Source organism: Mustela nivalis, assembly GCF_964662115.1.
Source record: "Mustela nivalis genome assembly, contig: HAP1_SCAFFOLD_462, whole genome shotgun sequence".
NCBI classification, from domain to species: Eukaryota; Metazoa; Chordata; class Mammalia; order Carnivora; family Mustelidae; genus Mustela; species Mustela nivalis.
Genome location: NW_028136194.1, coordinates 212,794 through 232,355, shown reverse-complemented (window position 1 = coordinate 232,355; position 19,562 = coordinate 212,794). Strand labels below are relative to the sequence as shown.

Sequence of the window (19,562 nt, the reverse complement as noted above, 5' to 3'; positions counted from 1 at the left end):
TCTGACACACATACATATAGGCTATTTTTTTGGTATTTTCATTTCTCCTTAGTTTTTGCTTACAAAATGCAGAATTTTCAAAACATTAAAGAAATATATATGGGAATAGAGTTCCTAGAAATTCTACCCATCAAATAGAATAATGTTACCATCTTGTTTTCCTACTGTTTCTCAAATTTATGGAGAATTGTTGTGTTAAAGTGAAATGCGTATCAAAGTTATCACATTAGTGGTAGATTTCTGTTGTTTTTCAATGAACAGACACTAAAAATACAAGTACTAACTAACATTAGGAGATCCGCGTATTATTGAACTTAAAAATGGGTCCCTATACTTAGCCTAGGAATTTCTGCTTTTGCATAAAAATTACAGCAGCTGCAGCGAATCAGTTTTATTCTTGTCTGCACCGAGGCAGCACGAGCAGTTACACCCTCCTAGAGGGCGGTTCCGTAGGGTCAGGCGCTCGTTGGTGCCAACAGTGAGTGGCAGCCACCGCCTCCCGCACACCCGCTGCGTTTTGATAAATAAGGAGACTCCCGCCTGCAGTCGCTAGACGAGGGAGGAGTTTGGGGGCGGGGCCAGGGCGCTTATGTGGGTGGGGTTCCTAAAGGCTTCCTATTGGTTAGCGAAGTGCGGAGACCTGAGAATCCTGATTGGTCTGGTTCCCTATCCGTAAGCGGACTGACGACCCCTGTCTCGCCCGGCCGCGCCTCTTCGCGTCGCGCTCCTCCCCTCATCGGTGGGCGCCCGCCCCGAGCTGCAGAGCGCGTGCGCGTGCGGCCCCACGCCGTGGTGGGTCCCGCCCGCTCCGCGGCGCACACTTGCAGTCAGTGGGTGAGTCGGGAGCCGCGGAGGTCACCGCGGGGAGGCGGGGCGGGGGCAGCATGGCAGCCTCCTTACGGCTCCGCGGAGCCGTCTCCGGCCTCCGGTATTGGAGCCGCCGGCAGCGCCCGGCAGCGTACAGCCTTGCAGCGGGTAAGGACCTCGCGCCTTCTCCCCCCGTCCCTCCTCCGGCTACCCGCTTCTCGCGCCCTGACGGCCGAAGAGGTGTTTTCACGGGAGGCGCTGCGGTTGGGTCGGGGCTTAAAACCCCCAGTTTTGGCTGGTCCCAAGGCCTGGCCTCTTCTGCGGTCACCTCTCGCACAGCTAGTCTTCCCCCTCACCCCCCAGTAATCCCTCTCCACCCCCCCCGGGATCCAGATGAATGGCTTTCAGCGCCTTTTTGGGGTCTTAAGAAGGGGTGGGAAGAGCTTGGTTAAGGGAGGAATGTTTGGCTCTGGGGCGTGTTTCTTTGGAGTAAAGGCTGCGAAGACAGTTGGAGGGCCCAGCCTCAGGGTGGACCTGGCCCCATCCCTGTGACTCTCAACGCCCCCAGCGATGCACCCTGGTGGGCGTGCCGTCGGGCAGTGGGGTTTGATTTTTGTTTAACCACCTTAATCGCGTAGGATGGTCTTACGCAAGTGGTCGTCTATACAAACCAGGTGACAAGTCATTCCAGCAAAGTTTTAAGTCACCCCCTTGACTAGCACGAGTTGCCTCCTCTGCCCTGCTTTTTTGGTAACTGTGCTACCTGAAATTGGCACTTCTGTCAGATTATTAACCAAGACACTTTCGGCGTCCTTAAAATTGTGGCCTGCACATACTCTGTTTCTCCCCGCACACCATTATAACTTATGGAAGCCAACCATCGACTTAGGAAGAGGCACTTTCTTAGATGCACAGAGATCTAATCTTTGTCGTTTTCCCAATGGAGAACCTGAGGCCCCTTGGATGAATGAATTAAGGTATCCCATCAGGATCCAGAAAGTAGTTCTTGATTTTTTTTTCTCATTCCTGTAGCTTCTACTACACCAGCATTCCTCTTTAATTGAAAAAATTGGTTGATTTATGGAGACATTGCCATTGTCTTTTTGTAAAAGTTTGAGACTGTAACAATGCACTATTGAGCAGCTTCATACTCGGGATTTTTTAAAAAGCCTTGGTACTAATATTTGTCTGATCACGTAGAAAAATACCAGGCTGGGAATTTAATGCTTGATAGCTTCCCTTCTCAGGCTCAGTAATACCTAAGCAGAACTGTGAATTTCCTGTCTGGCTTAGGCTCTATGTGATGCAAGAGAACAGCTGCTACACAATCACAGTAAGAAGATAACAAACTCACAGAATCTGCTAAACTTGAGTGTAACCAGTATTTGAGCTACATGTATGTATTGAGCTACAAAAAAATGCCTCCCACTTTGGAGATACTTAAATCTGTTAGTCACTTTTCCAGTACTAAATGTAACTCCAGTTTTCACATGAATGAGCTATTGTTTCAGTGTTGATTAGCCAGGGAAGATATATGTACTACTTAGTGGTTTTATAAGGTGTTCTAATGATATTTTAATGAACCTTGGATGTACCCAGTAGAGATATGAAAGTTTTTTGAATTCATGCTGGAAGAGCCTGAGGCCCCAAACTGTCATAGTTGCCTCTCAACTGGGAGAGCCTACCATAGTGCTGGTTAGACTACTTTGGCGTATAATCTTGTTCTTTGGGTTCTTTGACCTTTTGACCCAAAGATGTATGGAGGTAGACTTATGATGAATTTTAAATATTTCATTTTGTGACGATTGCTTAAAACATTTCAACAGTTGTTTTTACTTGGAATTGTTTAAATGTTTCTGTGAATTTTAGTTCACTAAATTTACTTTTTTTTCCCCCAAAGATTTTATTTATTTATTTATTTGACAGAGAGAGAGACATAGCGAGAGCGGGAACACAAGCAGGGGGAGTGGGGATGGGAGAAGCAGGTTTCCTGCAGAGCAGGGAGCCCTACATGGGGCTCTCATGACCTGAGCCGAAGGCAGATGCTTAACTGAGCCACCCAGGCACCCCACTAAATTTACTTTTGTGTTACCTTTTTTGACATTGGAGTCTTAAAAAATAAATAAATTTGCGCAGAAATCTAGAGTCTAGGGACAGAAAGAAACACGTTCAAATAGTAATGTTATGAAGTGTTCTGAATTCTGTGGGAGATTTGTCTCTATTGTATGTTTAGTGTGTTTATATCATATGGATGATACTATTACAAAGATCCATGCAATTTGCTTACTAAAAAAAGAGAACTAAAGGTTGCTAGTTAATAGCATACTTTAATTTTAAAATATTAAAAACATCAAAAAGGAAAACTAAAAGAAATACTAAACTCTACATATATTACTATTTCATCACCATTTATTTAAAAGTTTTGTATTTTATCTTAAAAGGTAATTAGTTGTAGTTTAGACTTCTTTAAACTGACAGAAAAAAATCTATAATTATAGGCCCTTTGTATTCATTGTGACTCATCAACATGTACATGGAAAAATAATTTGTATCACGGTCTTAAAATGACCCCCGACCAAAAGTGGAGTGGGAAAATTAACCGGAATCATATACAGAAGTGGGAATAACTTTTTTTTTTGTTGTTGTTATCGCCCTTTTTGTGTATATGAAATCTACTTTCAAAGCAATGCATAGTATAAATAAGATACACAGAAGTTTATTCCTTAACATTAGCCTCTAGGGTTGCACATAAAGCTCTGAAAAGCTGCATATGGTCCTTGGACCAAAAGTTGACCTTAGACTTGTGAGATTACATACTTGTTACATTATTTCTAAAATAACTCAAACAGTAAAGGCCTTTGTAGAGTAAGTCACCACCCTTAGTTTGGTTAACGCTTAGTATTAAAGCAAATAGAATACTTAGGACATAATATTATGTAATAAAATAGGATAAAAGTTGTGTATACAATATAATCTCAATATAATGAGAAAATGCACTTAAAAGACTGGCAGGACTATGCAAAATGCTAATAGTGATTATTTTTGTGTAGGGAGATTAACTTTTCCCCCATGATGATACTTTTTCATATTTTCCAGTTTTCTACAGTTTTTTTGCATTTTGATATTTAGAATAGGCTGGTTTTTGGTAGCATTGCATGTTACGAAGCTGTAGATAACTTTGCCCCTGTATTAGAGAAAAAGGACATAACCGATAAATTTTACATCTATAGATTTAGAGCCTAATTTTGCCAAATTTTCTAGCTAGTTTGTTTACCAGTCAACCAGGGTCATTTTTGTATTGTGTTGACTGATTTCTTGCCAGCTTGATTTTAGCTATCATCTGATTCTATTTCTACACATTAATGTGAGTGATGTACTTAAAGGAAAATGTGTTAAGTCTGAAAGTATAAGAATTTAGGGTAAGAATTCTTTAATGCTTATTTGAATTTCTGCCTCTTTAGGAGCATATTCTTCATTGTCCAAGCACTCCTGATGCTTCACCTTAAGTAAGAGCTCTATTTCCTTAGAGAGCATCCTCTAAAATACGCTGTGTCCCTTTTCTAACACTCTGGCTCTTCTTACCTGCTGGACAAAATGGCCATTTGGCATAGGACTTGTACCCCCATACTGCTTCTTGACTACTGATAGTAAAAGTAGCAAATACTTAATGACCTATCATGTGCCAGGCACTGCTCAGCACTTTACGTGTATTATCTCAAGGAGTCCTTAAATGTCTTTTAATAACCTGAAGTAGTGACTCTTGTTGATAAAACTTAATGTCTCGGGAAGTTAGGTAACTTCTTAGTTCAGGGGCATATGTCTAAGAAGTGACCTTGCCTGGGTTGGAACCTAGGTCTTGTATATGGCTGTCCTTCAGAGTTGTTCTTAAATATTATCACCATCAGTAAAAACTCCTCTCTTTTGACATTAAATCATCTAATTATACTACCCTTTCTCTATTTTTGCCACAAGCAAGAATGAAATGAAGAGAACAACTGAGCCCATCATTAAAAAACTTTATTTTCACTGATTTTCATATTGGCTTATCCAAAGCTGAGCCTCAACTATAACAACTAACATCAGTGCTCTCCTACACCTCTTCCAAGATCTCACTGCTAGGAATTGCTATACTACCCATATTTCAAAAGCTGAACTAGCCTTCTGGTTAATATTACACCACCTCCTGCCCCCTTGTTGTTAACCAGTGTGCTGTATATCATTGTCATCTCACTTGGTCCTTTGACCCCTCCCTCCTTTCCCCCTCCAAATACATAGACATACTTTTCTGCACCCTCATTGCATCAAGTCCCTCTCTAGGTTTATCTGTAACCATCTCAGACCTCAGACTTAATTATAATCAGAAATTTCAGTGATGCCTTTGATAGCTTTCTAGTATTATCTTTTTTCCAACTCCTGCTCTTTTTCTGGATGACTTGTGTTGCCTGTGGTCTGTGTTCCTCCTGGCTGTTCATTTAAGTAGTGTTACCACTGATAGTCAAGGAAACTTGCTGATTAGATATAATCCTTTTGTTAATCTCTGTAACATTTCTTGATTAGAAAACATGTTCAGATTACCCACAGCATTGCCAAATCATTGATTTTGGGCTGCTAGTGTGTGGAAGCTGTCAGTTGTAGAGAGCCAGAATTACCATTATTGGGTTAGGTTATTTGGAGCTTGCCTCTGGCTCTGAGAAGAAGGGATGTTGGAAAGTCAACCTGCAACGTTTAATGGCCGTGAATCCACTTTGCTGGATCTGTTTTATCACTGTCTTTACTCCGATTGCTTCAGAACTGACTTTATCCCCATATGTCCACTTGATGAAAGTTCTCTCTAGAAAGTCATGTAACATTAGTAAACACTGTGTAACAGTGCTTGTATTTTATTTTATCTTATTATAAAAGTAGTTAACAAAAATTGGATGCATAGAGTAAAAACCCAAAAGGTTACAAAAAATAGTCTTTTCTCTATCTCTGGCCTCTCTAGATGTAACAACTATTTCTTATGTATTCTTACAGAAATTCAATAAAAGTTAATGCATATATATTCTTTTCTCCTTATATATTATATGTGATTATATCTAATCCTCTTCAGCTTGCTTTTTTTCACTTAATAACCTATCCTGGAGATTTTTTTCACTATACTTCTAGATAACACATTCTTTTGAACATTTGCATAATATTTCATTGTATTGCTTTCCTGTGGATTATCAAGTGCCCTGTTAATGTGTATTTAGTTTACAATTTTTCTGCTGTTACAAACAGTACTATAATAAAATATATTTTTGTGTTGTTTAGAGTTTATGTGTACTAGGAGTCAGAAAACTATGGCCTATAGCTGGTCCCCTGTTTTTGTAAATAAAATAGTATTAGACTGCAAGCTTGGTCATTTGTTTATAGCTTATCTGTGGTTGCTTTAAAACTAGAGTGGATGAGGTGAATAGCTGTGACAGGGCCTCATGGCCCAAAAAGCTGAAAATGTTTTCTACCTGACCCCTTAAAAAAAGTGTGAGACCTCCCTGTATCATAAATTCCTAGACATGGAATTACTGGGTCAAAGAGTAGGTACATTTTAATTTTAATTTTCATAATAAAATTCAAATGTAGATAAATTTTTTTCAAATTGCTATCCAAAAGGCTGACCTAATATGTAATTCTGCAGTGTGCAGGAGTACATATTTTCATTAGTCTTTCCTTGCCTTTAGTTTTATCAAAGAGACAAATTTCTTCATCTGATAACTGAAAAATGATATTACATTGCTTTGTTTTATATTACTCCAATTATGACAGAATTGAATATAATTTTAAAGTTTTTTTGTCATTTAAATATTTTCTGTACACTATTTTGTGATTTTTGTCTAATTAAAAAATGAGTTATTCGTATTTTTCTTCTAGATTTTAAAGAGCTATTTGCATGTAAACCAAAAAAGTGCTGTTTCTCTTGTGTGTTGCAGGTGTTTTTCCTGGTTATTTGTATTTTGTCATGTTTGTGGTATTTTTCCATATAGATATGTTGAGTTTTTTTCTCCTTTATTATGAAAAATTTCAAGCAAAATTATTGAAAGAATAATACAATGATATTTGTGTAATCTTTGCTTAGTGTTAACAGTTGTTAACATTTTGACCTATTTGCTTTATTTCTTTCCAATATATTCATATCCCATATCTATATATTCGTATCCCACTTGTATCATTTGAAAGTACAACGCAGACATCGTAACACTTCAGCCCTAAATAATGCAGAGTGAATCTCCCAAGAATAAGGATGGTCTCTAAAATAACCAAATTATCATTACCTAAGACAATTAGCAATTCCATAACATCATTTAATATCTAGTTCATGCTTAAAGTTCCATAATTTTCTTAAGAATATCTTTTATAGGGGCGCCTGGGTGGCTCAGTGGGTTAGGCCACTGCCTTTGGCTCAGGTCATGATCTCGGGGTCCTGGGATCAAGTCCCGCATGGGGCTCTCTGCTCAGCAGGGGGCCTGCTTCCCTTCATGTCTCTCTGCCTGCCTCTCTGCCTGCTTGTGATCTCTCTCTGTCAAATAAATAAATAAAATCTTAAAAAAAAAAAAAAAGAATATCTTTTATATGGGCGCCTGGGTGGCTCAGTGGGTTAAAGCCTCTGCCTTCAGCTCAGGTCATGATCCCAGGATCCTGGGATCGAGCCCCATGTCGGGCTCTCTGTTCCGCAGGGAGCTTGCTTCCTCCACTTTCTCTCTCTGCCTGCCTCTCTGCCTACTTGTGGTTTCTCTCTCTCTGTCAAATAAATAAAATCTTAAAAAAAAAAAATCTTTTATAGGGGCACCTGGGTGGCTCAGTGGGTTAAAGCCTCTGCCTTCGGTTCAGGTCATGATCCCGGGGTCCTGGGATTGAGTCCTGCATCAGGCTCGCTGCTTGGCAGGGAGCTTGTTTCCCTTCTCTGTCTCAGCCTGCCTCTCCGACTACTTGTGATCTCTTTCTGTCAAAGAGATAGATAAAATCTTGAAAAAAAAAGAATATAGTTTGTTCTTTTTTTCTTTCTTTTTTCCAAATCAGGATCCCTCCAAACTTTATGCATTGCATTTGATTGATACATCACTTTAATATCTTATTTGAGAGCTGTCTTCTCTTGTTCTTTTTTTCTTCTTAAAAAGAGTGAGCGAGAGCGAGAGAGAGAGAGAGAGAGAAAGAGAACACAAGCCGGGGTGGAGGGGAGAGGCAGAGGGAAAAGTAGGCTCGGATCCCGACCTGAGCCAAAGGCAGAAGCTTAACTGACTGCCACCCAGGGCCCCTCTTGTTTGTTCTATAAACATGTTGACTTTTTTTTTTTTTTAAGATTTTTATTTATTCATTTGAAAGAGAGAGCACACAATTGGGGGGTGGGGTAGAGGGGCTAAGGGAGAAGCAGTCTCCCCACTGAGCAGGGAGCCCCATGCGGGACCTGATCCAAGGCCCCAGGACTACAACCCGAGTTGAAGGCAGATGCCTAACTGACGAGCCACCCGGGTACCCCAACATGTTGACTTTTTAAAGACAGATTTATTGTAATATAGTTGACTTATAATAAACTGCACATATTTATTTATTTGAGAGAGAGAGCACAAGCAGGGGGAGCAGCAGAGGGAGAGAGGGGGAGGGAGCAGCAAACTCCCTGATGAGCAGGGAGCCTGCTCCAGGGATTGATCCCAGGACCCTGAGATCATTACCTGAGCAGAAGGCAGATGCTTAACCAACTGAGCCACCCAGGCACCCCTAAAGTGTGCATATATAAAGCATACAGTTTGGGGTGCCCTAGTGGCTCATTTGGTTAAACATCTGCCTTTGGCTCATTTCGTGATTGCAGGATCCTGGGATTGAGCCCCACGTGGGGCTCCCTGCTCAACAGGGAGTCTGCTTCTCCCTCTCCCTCTGCCCCTTCCCTCCATTCCTGCACTCTCTCTTTTTCTCAAATAAATAAATCTTTTTTTTTTTAAGTAAAGCATACAATTTAATGAGTTTTGACACATGTATGTACCTATGAAACCATCACCAAAATCAAGATTGTGAACATATCCGACATGCCTCCAAATTTCCTCCTCTCCCTTCACATACACAAACATTTGTAATTATGTATTTTTACACTGGATATAGATTCCTTCCTTGATAGTTGTTGTTTCAGTACTTTAAAGATGATGCTCTACTGTGTTCTCTCTTGCCTTGTTTCTGACAAGAAATCTGCCTTATCTTTGCTCATCTGTGTATAAAGTCTTTTTCTCTGGCTACTTTTGAGCATTTTGATTATGATGTGTCTTGGTATAGTTGTGTTTATGTTTCCCATGTTGGGGTTCCTTGGGCTTCTCAGATGTGTATGGTGGAGGGTTTATAGTTTTTGTCAAATTTGGACATTTTTGGCGGTTATTTCTTCATATCTTTTTTCCATCTCTACTTTTATCTCATTTGATGACTCCAGTTACATGTGTATTTGGCTAGTTGAAGCTGTCCCACAGCTCACTGCTTTTCTTTTTATTTATTAAATTCTCTCTCTGCATGTTGTTTTGGATAGTTTATATTGTTATGTCTTTAAGAGCACTAATCTTTTCTTCTGCAGTATCTGTTCTGCTTTTAACCCAGTGTGATTTTCATTTTACTCATGGCCGTTTTTGTATTACGAAATTCAGTTTTGGGTCTTTTTAAAAAATTAATTAGTTAATTAATTAATTTGACAGATAGAGAGAGTACAAGTAGGCAGAGCGGCAGGCAGAGGGAGGAGAATCCGGCTCTCTGCTGAGCAGGGAGCCCTAGCTGGGGCTTGATTCCAGGATGCTGGGATCATGACCTGAGCTGAAGCCAGTCGCTTAACTGACTGAGCCACCCAGGCACACACAATTTTGGGTCTTTTTTTTTTTGTATCTTTCATATCTCTATCTTTGGAACAATTCAGACTACAGTTATTATCACTTTTAATATCCTTGTCCCCTAATTTTAACATCTGTGTTGGTTTAGAGTTGGTTTCTTCTTTTTGACTTCTAAATGTTGATATTCCCTTGGGCTTTGCTCTTCAGTGTCTTTTACTCTCATTTGGCAGTTTTATCAACTACCATGTTTTCAGTTCTCACCTTAAAGCAGATTGTTACCAAATATGTGTCTTTTTTTCTCATCCTATCTCTGAGATGATCTTAATTGGTTATATTTCTAAGTTTGTGGGATGTCTTCCAGCTCTTTGATAATTCAGTTACTTTATTTAAGATGGTGATAGCTTTCTTTCTTGATTTCTCCACTTAGGTTATTACTAGCCCTGTTTTCTTGCTGTCATCTTTGATCTTTCCTTTATTCTAACCCATAATCCAATCTATTTCTATGCTATTGCTATCCAGTATATGGCTTTAAAATGTTATGAACTGAATGTTTGCTCCCCCCCCAGTATGTTAAAATCCTAACCCCTACTGTGGTGGTATTAGGAGGTGAGGCCTTAGGGAAGTAATTTAGGTTATGAGGGTGGAGCCCTCATGAGTGGGATTAGTATCCTTATAAAAAGAGACAGGAGAGCTTGTCCTCTGGATCGCTGCTCTTGGCCTCGTTAAGATATAAGGAGATGGCCATACACAAGCCCAGAAGTGGGTTCTCACCAGACACTGGATCTGTTGCCACCTTGATCATGGATTTCCCAGCTTCCAGAAGTGTGAGATACCCGATCTCGTCTAATCTCGGAAGCTAAGCAGGGTCAGGCCTGGTTAGTACTTGGATGGGAGAAGTGTGAGATATAAATGTTTGTTGTTTAAGCCACTCAGACTGTGGCATATTTGTTGAAGCAGCTCAAATGAACAAAGAGAGACCTGCACTAAAAATACTGTTACTTTTATATTAGTCTTTATATAGTTTCAGTGGTTTATTTTTGTTATTAGTCTTGCCTGAGGAGACAGTTCTAGAAAAATGTTGTACATTTGATCTTTGACATCATCAGCCTTAGCAACATTTTTCTAGAACTGTCTCCTCAGGCACTGGAGTTAGTTTTTAGTGTTAGAGTTCTCTTACAAAGTATGCTTCTCTTTCTGTTTAATATTGTAGCATTTAAATTAGGTGTCATTTCTCTGTCATTGAACCCCTTGTGGGCCAGAAAGTCAGCCACAGGACTCCTATTATACCCATGGTGTTAAACTTAGCACTGGTAGGGTGATGTTGCACAAGAATGACACCCATGTTTAATGGAAATGTTAGAGTCAAGCGTCAAGTTAAAAGGAATTAAATATGTTTCTAACCCAAGAAGACCTCTATTTCTTTTTTTTAAGATTTTACTTTACATAATCTCTACACCACTATGGGGCTCGAACTCACAACCCTGAGATCAAGAGTTGCATGCTTCCCCGACTGAGCCAGCCAGGCACCCAGAAGTCCTCTATTTCTTTTCTTTTCTTTCTTTTTTAAAATTTAAGTTCAGTTAATTAACATATAATGTAGTATTTGTTTCAGAGGTACAGATCTGTGATTCATCAATGTTATATAATACCCAGAGCTGATTACAACACAGACCCTCCCAATGTCCATCACCCATTCCTCTCCCCTCCAGCAACCCTCAGTTTGTTTTGTTTGATTAAGAGTCTCTTAGGGTTTGTCTCTCTCAAGGCCTCTATTTCTTAAGCTTTAGAGCTTCAAATAATTTGGTTTTAGGAAATCTGATTGCATTTAAATTAAATTCAGGGACGAGCAGGGATCCATCAGTTGAGAGGATCTGAAACTCAAAGGGGTGACTGACTAATTAGTTGGTGTACTACACAGTTGTATAACTAGAGTCCAGACAAAGGAAAAGTAAAGCTTTTTAAAGGTTTTTTTTTAAAAACAGAAAACATTTCAGGGCTCCTGGGTAGTTCAGTTTGTTAAGCACCTGCTTTCAGGTCAGGTCATGATCCCAGGGTGTGGAGTCCTGCTTCTAGCTCCAAGCTCAGCCTCTCCCTGCTTGTGCTCTCTCTTGATATCTCTGTCACGATTTGTCTCTCTTTATCAAATAAATAAAATCTAAAAAAAATTAAAGGTAGAAAACCTTTATTTTATTTTATTTTATTTTATTTTTTATTTTATTTTTTATCTCAGTAACAATTGACTTAACTAATACTGACTGAGTGTTTACAATAAGAAATGTCACTGCCTTACTGAAAGTAATTTATTGAAATCAGTATGTTCTAGGTCAATGGCTTCTAAGACTCCAGTTGGATTCATTGGACTGGGCAACATGGGGAATCCAATGGCAAAAAACCTCATGAAACATGGCTATCCACTCATTATTTATGATGTGTTCCCTGATGCATGCAAGGAGTTTCAAGATGCAGGTGAACAGGTAAGGTCTTTTCTTTAGATTTTTTCTAGATTTTGATGTTTAAAAATAAATATGACAAATGAGTGTACACAATGGAATTATAAACCTACTTCATTGTTAATTATATGCATGTTATATATTTATTTTTGTATTGTTGTTATTGTTAACTTTCATCCAGCATCCGTCTGTGCAACAAAGATTGAGGTGGTCTGTTCTTTGGCAGGTGACTGCGAGCATTTCTCAGGTTGGGTCAAAGGGCTTGTTTTGGCTCTATATTAGTTTTCTGAGATTGTAACTTTACTGATTGTGCTATGAAAGCAGGTAGTTTGGTAGAAATAGCTTCCCATGGTATTGAGAGGCATAATTTGTCTTAGGACAAGAATAGGTTTAGGGATAGGAAACTCAGTTTGAACCCCAGCTTAGATACTTACCTGCTTTCTTACTGGGGGCAAGTTATTTCAGCTGTCTTCCTCATCTATAATATGGGAATCATGACAACCTGTGTCATTAGATTATGAGGCTTAAATGAGAATATATGTAAATGTATTTCATAAATATTGTGTGGCAACACTTTGTGAATATATGTTATTGGCCATTAAACCAGGAGACAACCTAGCAACACTGTGTGCCATATGAAGTACAGAGCTGAGTGGATGAAGGATCTCAAGTGTTCTGTTTTTAGGCTGTCATGCTTGTTTGAAGAATTTCTGGACTAGAGTATATCCTACTCATTTTTAATTACAGACTTAGCACTTGTTTCAGAAACTCAGAATGCTTTGTTTCAAGACCTTGTCATGTAAAAATTTTATGATTCAGATATAGTATTTTCTATAGTACCTTAATTTCTTCAAATGTAAAATTCAAATAGCTATATAGGAAAGATGATAGCATCTACTGCTCAGTTCCTGTTTGAATTTGTTAACCTTTACCAATAACTCATATAACAGGAGATCATATATTAGTAACTGAATTTAGAGTTTTGTTTTTTTCGAGATACGAAGGAAGTTCTGTGCAAGTTGTGGAGTGGTAAGGCTGAATGTAATCCCAGAATTGGGGTGTACTAAAAATTTTCTGAGAAATATAGAAAAAAAATGAGACAAAAAATAAAATTAAACAGCCCACTTCTGGATGATAGACTTAAAGCAAATACTAAGAAACGTAATGCCTGTGTAAAGAGCAGATTAGATTTCTAGAAATTTCTGCCTTAGGGTAGAATTCTACTCTAGGGTAGAATTTTTGAATACCTGCTGTATGTCTAACAGTCCACCTAGTGCTGCGGAGAACAAAACAGGTTGAGTTGGATCTGGCAGCGTGTTAGGTGTGTCTCGGGTGGCAAGACTCAATACTAGTACAAGGAAGTTTCTATTAAAATTAACGTTTTGATGACAATGAAGAATTGAAGCAGTTTTTGAGGATAAAAAAAAATTGTTAAGAATCACTTCATTTCTGATAGGGAACTATAACTGTTAAGAGTCATTTCGTTTCTCAGAGGAACTACAAAAATATTATGTATAATCTTTGCTCACTTCCAAACAGAAATGATGTAGTTTGAAATGAATGTGGTAGAGACAGGATCTCCCAGATTCCTAAATAAAAATGAGAAGATTCTAGGACACTGGTTCAGTTATTGGATATTCCTTTTCCTTGAGATATATAAGTGGGTATGAGGAAAGAAAGAAGATGGATTGTGGGTAGCTGCTCCTCTCAGATTAGTGAAAAGTAAAGAGTTGTTTTAGCTTCTTGTCTACAGTTCCCATCCCTGCCCCCAATACATGGTGGGAAAAGTTCTGAGGCAACAGCCTGGAAGAGAGAATCCTCCTTTCCCACATCTTCTCTTCCTCACATCTCTGGTTCCCCTATGACCTTGACTTTGTGAGATCCTCTGAGTATTGATTATGACAGCAGTGGAGGGTAGGAGAATATGAAACTTAAGACGAATGAAAGGAGAAGGATAAAGGATAAGAAAACTTTGAGCCTGAGGGAGAGTATCATGCCATAATAAAATGAAAACATTTATTAAATAATTTATGCTGGCAGCCTAAAAAACGTTTTTGAATAGTGGTGATGTCATTTGAACAAGTGTGATTTCCTAAGATCAGTACTTCAAAAATTAATAATGTGGATGAATAAGTTCTGATATATTAAAATGTCAGCACTATTATTTCATAGCTATATTTAGTTTAAAAAATTTTTGGATAAAAGAGCAAATGAGTTTCGTTCTTCTACTAAAAGACAAAGACAGACATGGAATGGGATAGAAAAATGTAGGTGAAAACCTCGAAACTTATTGCCATTGTGCACAGTAGTGCAATGAAGCGTTCAAGGTTTCAGCAGTTCAAGAGTCTGTGTTGATACTTCATTTTAAGAACAAGTGTCCCCCCCGCAACTGCCCCTGCCTTCTTCCAACATTGCTATTTGAGGTGAAGCTGATAAAATGGCAGCCAGAGAAAATGAGGTCCCCCTGCCGCCAATGATTGCATAGACTGGATAGTTGATTTCTAATGCTGACTGTGCTTTCAGCGAGAAATTTGCAGGGAGAGAAGTTACCAAAATAGGTTCTAAAGAGCTTTGGACATTTCTTTGAAGAAGTGCATTTTTTTTTTGTAAAGCAAAAAGTGGGGATTTTTTGTTTCTTTTAACCGTTTAACTGAAGAGTTGGGGAGTGGTCTGGCCTATGGCACAGCCAAATTTTGGGCATAGATGTTATCAGGTTCCTTTCTGTCTGCCTCTTGTCTCTGCTTTGCTCCAAGGCTCCTCCCTCCTTCCAAGAGGCTACATGATACCCCCCTGCAGTTCCAGGTGAAGAAATGCTTTAGATATTCCAACCCTGGAGGTTTTCTTTAAGCCCAGTCTAGTAGTAGAACATATTGCATGGGTTATGAAAGAAATAAAAACTTTGACATGTTAAAAATGTTTGACATGATTGGTGGTATTTAATCAATTTATTATGCCTTTAGATGTTAACCTCTTCTAGGGGTGCCTGGCTGACTCAGTCAGTAGAGCATGTGATTCTTGATGGGGTTGTGAGTTCAAGCCCCCCATGTTGAGCATAGAGTTTACTTTAAAAAATAGTGTGAATTTGGGGCACCTGGGTGCTTCAGTTGTTTGAGCATCCAACTCTTGATCTCAGCCCAGATCTTGATCTCAGGGTTGTGAGGTCAAGCCCTGTGTTAGGCTCTATGGAGGGCATGGAGCCTACTTAAAAAACAAACAAACAAAAAACCCCCCCAAAACTTAACCTATTTTGATAGGGTATTTATACTTGGTTAAATATGATTTTGGTCCTTTCCGCAAAAAATGTGGACATTCCTCTTTCAGTGTCCCTTTATTATATCCTTATTTCTGTTGGAAACTCAGGTTTAATCTACAAAGATGCATCATTTCAACTTTTATAATCTTTCCTAAGAATGTAACCTACATTACAAAGGTAATTATCAAGGCTTTGTTTATTAGAAATCATGAATTGATAAATTGTGAATGCAGTGGTATAAAAAACCCTGGAACCAGACTGCCTGGGCTTAAATCTCAGTTCTACCATTTGCTGGCTGTATAACTTTGGACAAATTATTTAACTCTTATTACTTAAATTTCCTCATTTTATAAGATGGTGATTTTAATAGTACCTTTTTAGTCGTGGAGAACCTGGCATGTAGAGAGTGCTATTACTGCTATTACTAGTCTTACTGCTGTTGTTACGGTGGTGGTGGTTGTATCTCTGCCATCTCTCTCCCAAATCTTCATTCCCCAACACCACTCATAGAAACATACTAGCCTTGGCTGAGTCTCTGAGTCCAGAGTGCTTTGGAAGAGAACTAGAGACGTATATATTTTTTTTAGATTTTATTTATTTATTTGAGAGAGTGAGCAGAGATAGCAAGAGAAAATAGGAACTGGGAGGAGAGGGAGCAGTAGGCTCCTCACTGAGCAGGGAACCTGATGTGGGACACGATCCCATCACCCTGAGATCATGAACTGAGCCGAAGGCAGATGCTTAACCAACTGAGCCATCTAGGTGCCCTATAGACATATTTTTAAATGAAAGAATGATGGTAAAAATTAAAACCATAATAGGAGATAAAGTGATTTGAGAGCATCCCTGTTTAAGAATACGTTCTGCACTGTCCCTTCCATCCCACTTTCATTTTACAGAAGATACCAGTTTCTTTTTAAGTGTTAGGTCAAGGGCATATGACTTGTGCTTCATTTTCATTGTCTAGGAATTTCCTTGGAGATGCTGCTGATCTGTGCCACAGTCTTGGGACTTTTACACCACTCCTGTGTGAGTTTCCTGGTTGAACTAGGCTTAATTAGATTGTCTTTTCTTTTGTTTTCTCTTTGAAAACTTGGAAGCTATCTTGTTGTTCCTGGGTTTTAAGTCTGAGCATGTTTGGTTAAGTAATTGTCTTGGGATCTAAGCTGGCATCCACTCAGGTCTTGTTAAACGAGGACTTTAAAAGCCTCTTACTAAATGTGCTCCATCATTGTTGACCAAATGTTTTAAGATGTAGGCACAAAGTGTTTTTGTCAGTTTTTCTACTGTAGTGTAATTTTGAAGTAACAGTGTGCTTTTCTACTTGGAAAGATTAAAAAACACAGAATGGCAGGTTTAACCAAGGTCATGTTCATCTTATTTCTTAGCAAGTTTCTCTTACCCACTTGGCTTACTTGGAAGCAATGCTGAGCTTAATTTATGTGACTGTTTTATTTGGAAGAAACAATGAGATTTTTCTTTGTGGAAAGCAACTAGTTAACAGTTGTCGTCTTCTGATGGATACGTAAAAAGGAGGTGCAGTTCCCTCAGATTCCTCTGGGCCTTGATGCTCGAAGCCTCCCTCCTTCCCCTGGCCCAGCAAAGCAGATTTTGTCTTTAATTTGTCCAGTCTTCTACTCCTTATATTGCATACCTGCCATTGATGGGTACTAGCATAACAGATGAATCTAAATCCGGAGAAATTGGCTACAAAAATTCTCAAAGACTGAAGAGATCATGGTACACAAAGGAACCAATCTCCTATAGTTAAAATTGAGATAATGGAAAAATAGAATGTAGGATTTGAAGCAGATGGAATTAGCGAGAGATCTTTCTGGATGGTCATGACAGAGCAGAGCAGTGACCAAGTCAGCCAGGTCAGTGACTGTCTGCAGACAGAAGGTGCAGAAGAATCTTACTAATACTGTACCTTTGTACTGATCATATCTCATGAGCTCTTTTTCACAGAGGATTTACCTTCCTAGAACTTAAGTGGAAAATTTCTTTACCTAAGTTTCCTTTCTACTTTGGAGATTGAAGCCCTTAAAGATAACCCAAGTCACTATTCTTACTTTATAGATTTAGGAACTGAAGCCAGAGAGGTTAAGTGATTTTCACAAAATCACACATGGGCTTGGTGGCTGAGCTGCAACTCAACCTGGGTCTTTGGCTTCCCAAATTAGTGTTCCTTTCACTGATCCATGCTGTCTTTGCTTATCCATTCAATTAGTAAATGTAATTGAAGAGACTCTAATTAGTTTGGCTCCTAAAGGCTTTTGTGGTTAGTGTCAGACTGGCAACAAGATTTGTTTTTTTCCCCCCAGCTTTTGAGTCATGGCCAAATTTTGTCAGTCAATTATTTCAGAGTCTTGAAGTCATCACACGGAAGTCAAGATGATTTGAATAGCTGGACACACCTGTCTGTGTGTCTGTCTAATAAACTTGCCTTCTGTAGTGCAAATTAGAGACTTACTATAATGTACCAAATGTATATAGTCATTAGATATGGAGCAGTTGTGGCCAATATAGTGGTGACATTCCAGCTATCACGATCATTGTGTGTTTTTTCCGGACCTGTGAGCTTTGGCACTATATAATATATAATTGAGGTATTAGCAGTACTCTGGCAATCCAGGCATCCCAAGAAGCAGATGCTAGGGATGCAGGGGGCTGATTGGGCACCCCATGCACTTGGCAGTTACATGAATTGGCACTGCCAGTTCATGGGTATGAGAAGCTTGGAGGTGTGAAGTATACTTAGATCTGTGAACTAATTGTTGGTGCCCCTAAGGGCACCTCTCAAGGAGTTATTTAGGTGGAATTGAATTTCCTTCCATGGAAGAGACTCACTGAATTCCTAAGAGGAAGTCTGAAATTGACTCTTAGACCTCAGGGCTTACTACCGTCTCTGAAAGATCGAGAGAGAGATGGAACTGGGATAGAAGGAAGGGCCACTGAAATAGGTATGCCATCGTTTTACTTCATTGAAGGGGGCACAAAGAGATGAGGCTCTGTGTAACCCATATTCTTGATACAGTCCTGGAATAGAGAAATACTGCTCCTATAACTTTTCCTATTCTTATACTCATCTTACTCAGCTCTGTTTTTCTTGAGTCAACCTGAGGTGTTTGCCAGCAAACAGTTGCCTCTTTTTGAATCTCAGCATTTATTTGGGTGTCAGAAAGGTTTTTACTTAACTGAAGTATGTCATTGTAATTCTACAGAAAAAACAAGGTTGTTTTTTTTTCTTTTTTTCGGAATTTTTAGGGCAAATCCCAGTGATGTATCAAAATGTACTATTGATGTGCTACAGTGTAGCCTCTAAAAATGCCATATTGCCTTTAGAATGAAACATTGAAAGAGAGGGTATCCTTTTTTTTTGTTTTAGGGTCTGAGATATTTTATGTTAGCATTTAATGTTAATATACAAGTGTTAGGATACTTGATTGCCTGACATGTTAAAGTATAACTTATGAAATTAGTTTATGTTAAAACTGTGTTTGTCTCAAATTTGATTTCTAAGCTAATAGTCTGTGAGGGAAAATTGAATTGTGATTACCTCTAGCTCATAATACTTAGATTACACACTGTTTGCCTTTCCATTCTTCCACTTTCATCAACTGTACGTCAAAGACAAAAAGAAAACGTTAGGTATCATTCTGCCACACAAGAAGCAGAGGCATTCCCATTTCTAGGTTGCTTATATGGTAGTTCACATTTCCTAGCAAAAAATATGTCCATTTCTGATACATGTGTACATCATTCTACAGCGAAATCTTCAGTTATCCTCCTGACAGTCATTTTGTCTTTTTTTTTAAATTAAAAAATGAAAAAAATTAAAAAATTAAATTAAAAAATAAAAAATTAAAAAAATTTTTAAGTTAAAAAATTAAAAAAAATTTTTTAAGAGAGTTAAAGCTTTCATGACAGTTGGGGTGATGGGTTCTCTTATTTATTTATTTATTTATTTGACAGAGAGAAATCACAAGTAGATGGAGAGGCAGGCAGAGAGAGGGAAGCAGGCTCCCCGCTGAGCAGAGAGCCCGATGCGGGACTCGATCCCAGGACCCTGGGATCATGACCTGAGCCGAAGGCAGCGGCTTAACCCACTGAGCCACCCAGGCGCCCCGGGTTCTCTTTTTTAAAGGCACGTTTGAATCAAGAAGTGAGCTCCCAGCCTCTTCCGACCTCTTTGGTCGCCAACATGCTGGCCAGGCATATCAAGGGGCATGTGTG

At 39.1% G+C, this 19,562-nt stretch overlaps 1 protein-coding gene across 1 annotated transcript in view; it reads left to right on the top strand.

Moving 5' to 3' along the window:
* Window positions 1-727: 727 nt before the first annotated feature.
* HIBADH (3-hydroxyisobutyrate dehydrogenase) overlaps window positions 728-19,562 on the top strand; it is a 106,693-nt gene continuing 87,858 nt past the window's right edge. The window contains exons 1-2 of the mRNA XM_082749994.1: window positions 728-975; window positions 11,937-12,097. Coding sequence (XP_082606120.1) covers window positions 885-975; window positions 11,937-12,097 — 252 coding nt within the window. The 5' untranslated portion in view covers window positions 728-884. The remainder of the gene's footprint in view (window positions 976-11,936; window positions 12,098-19,562) is intronic.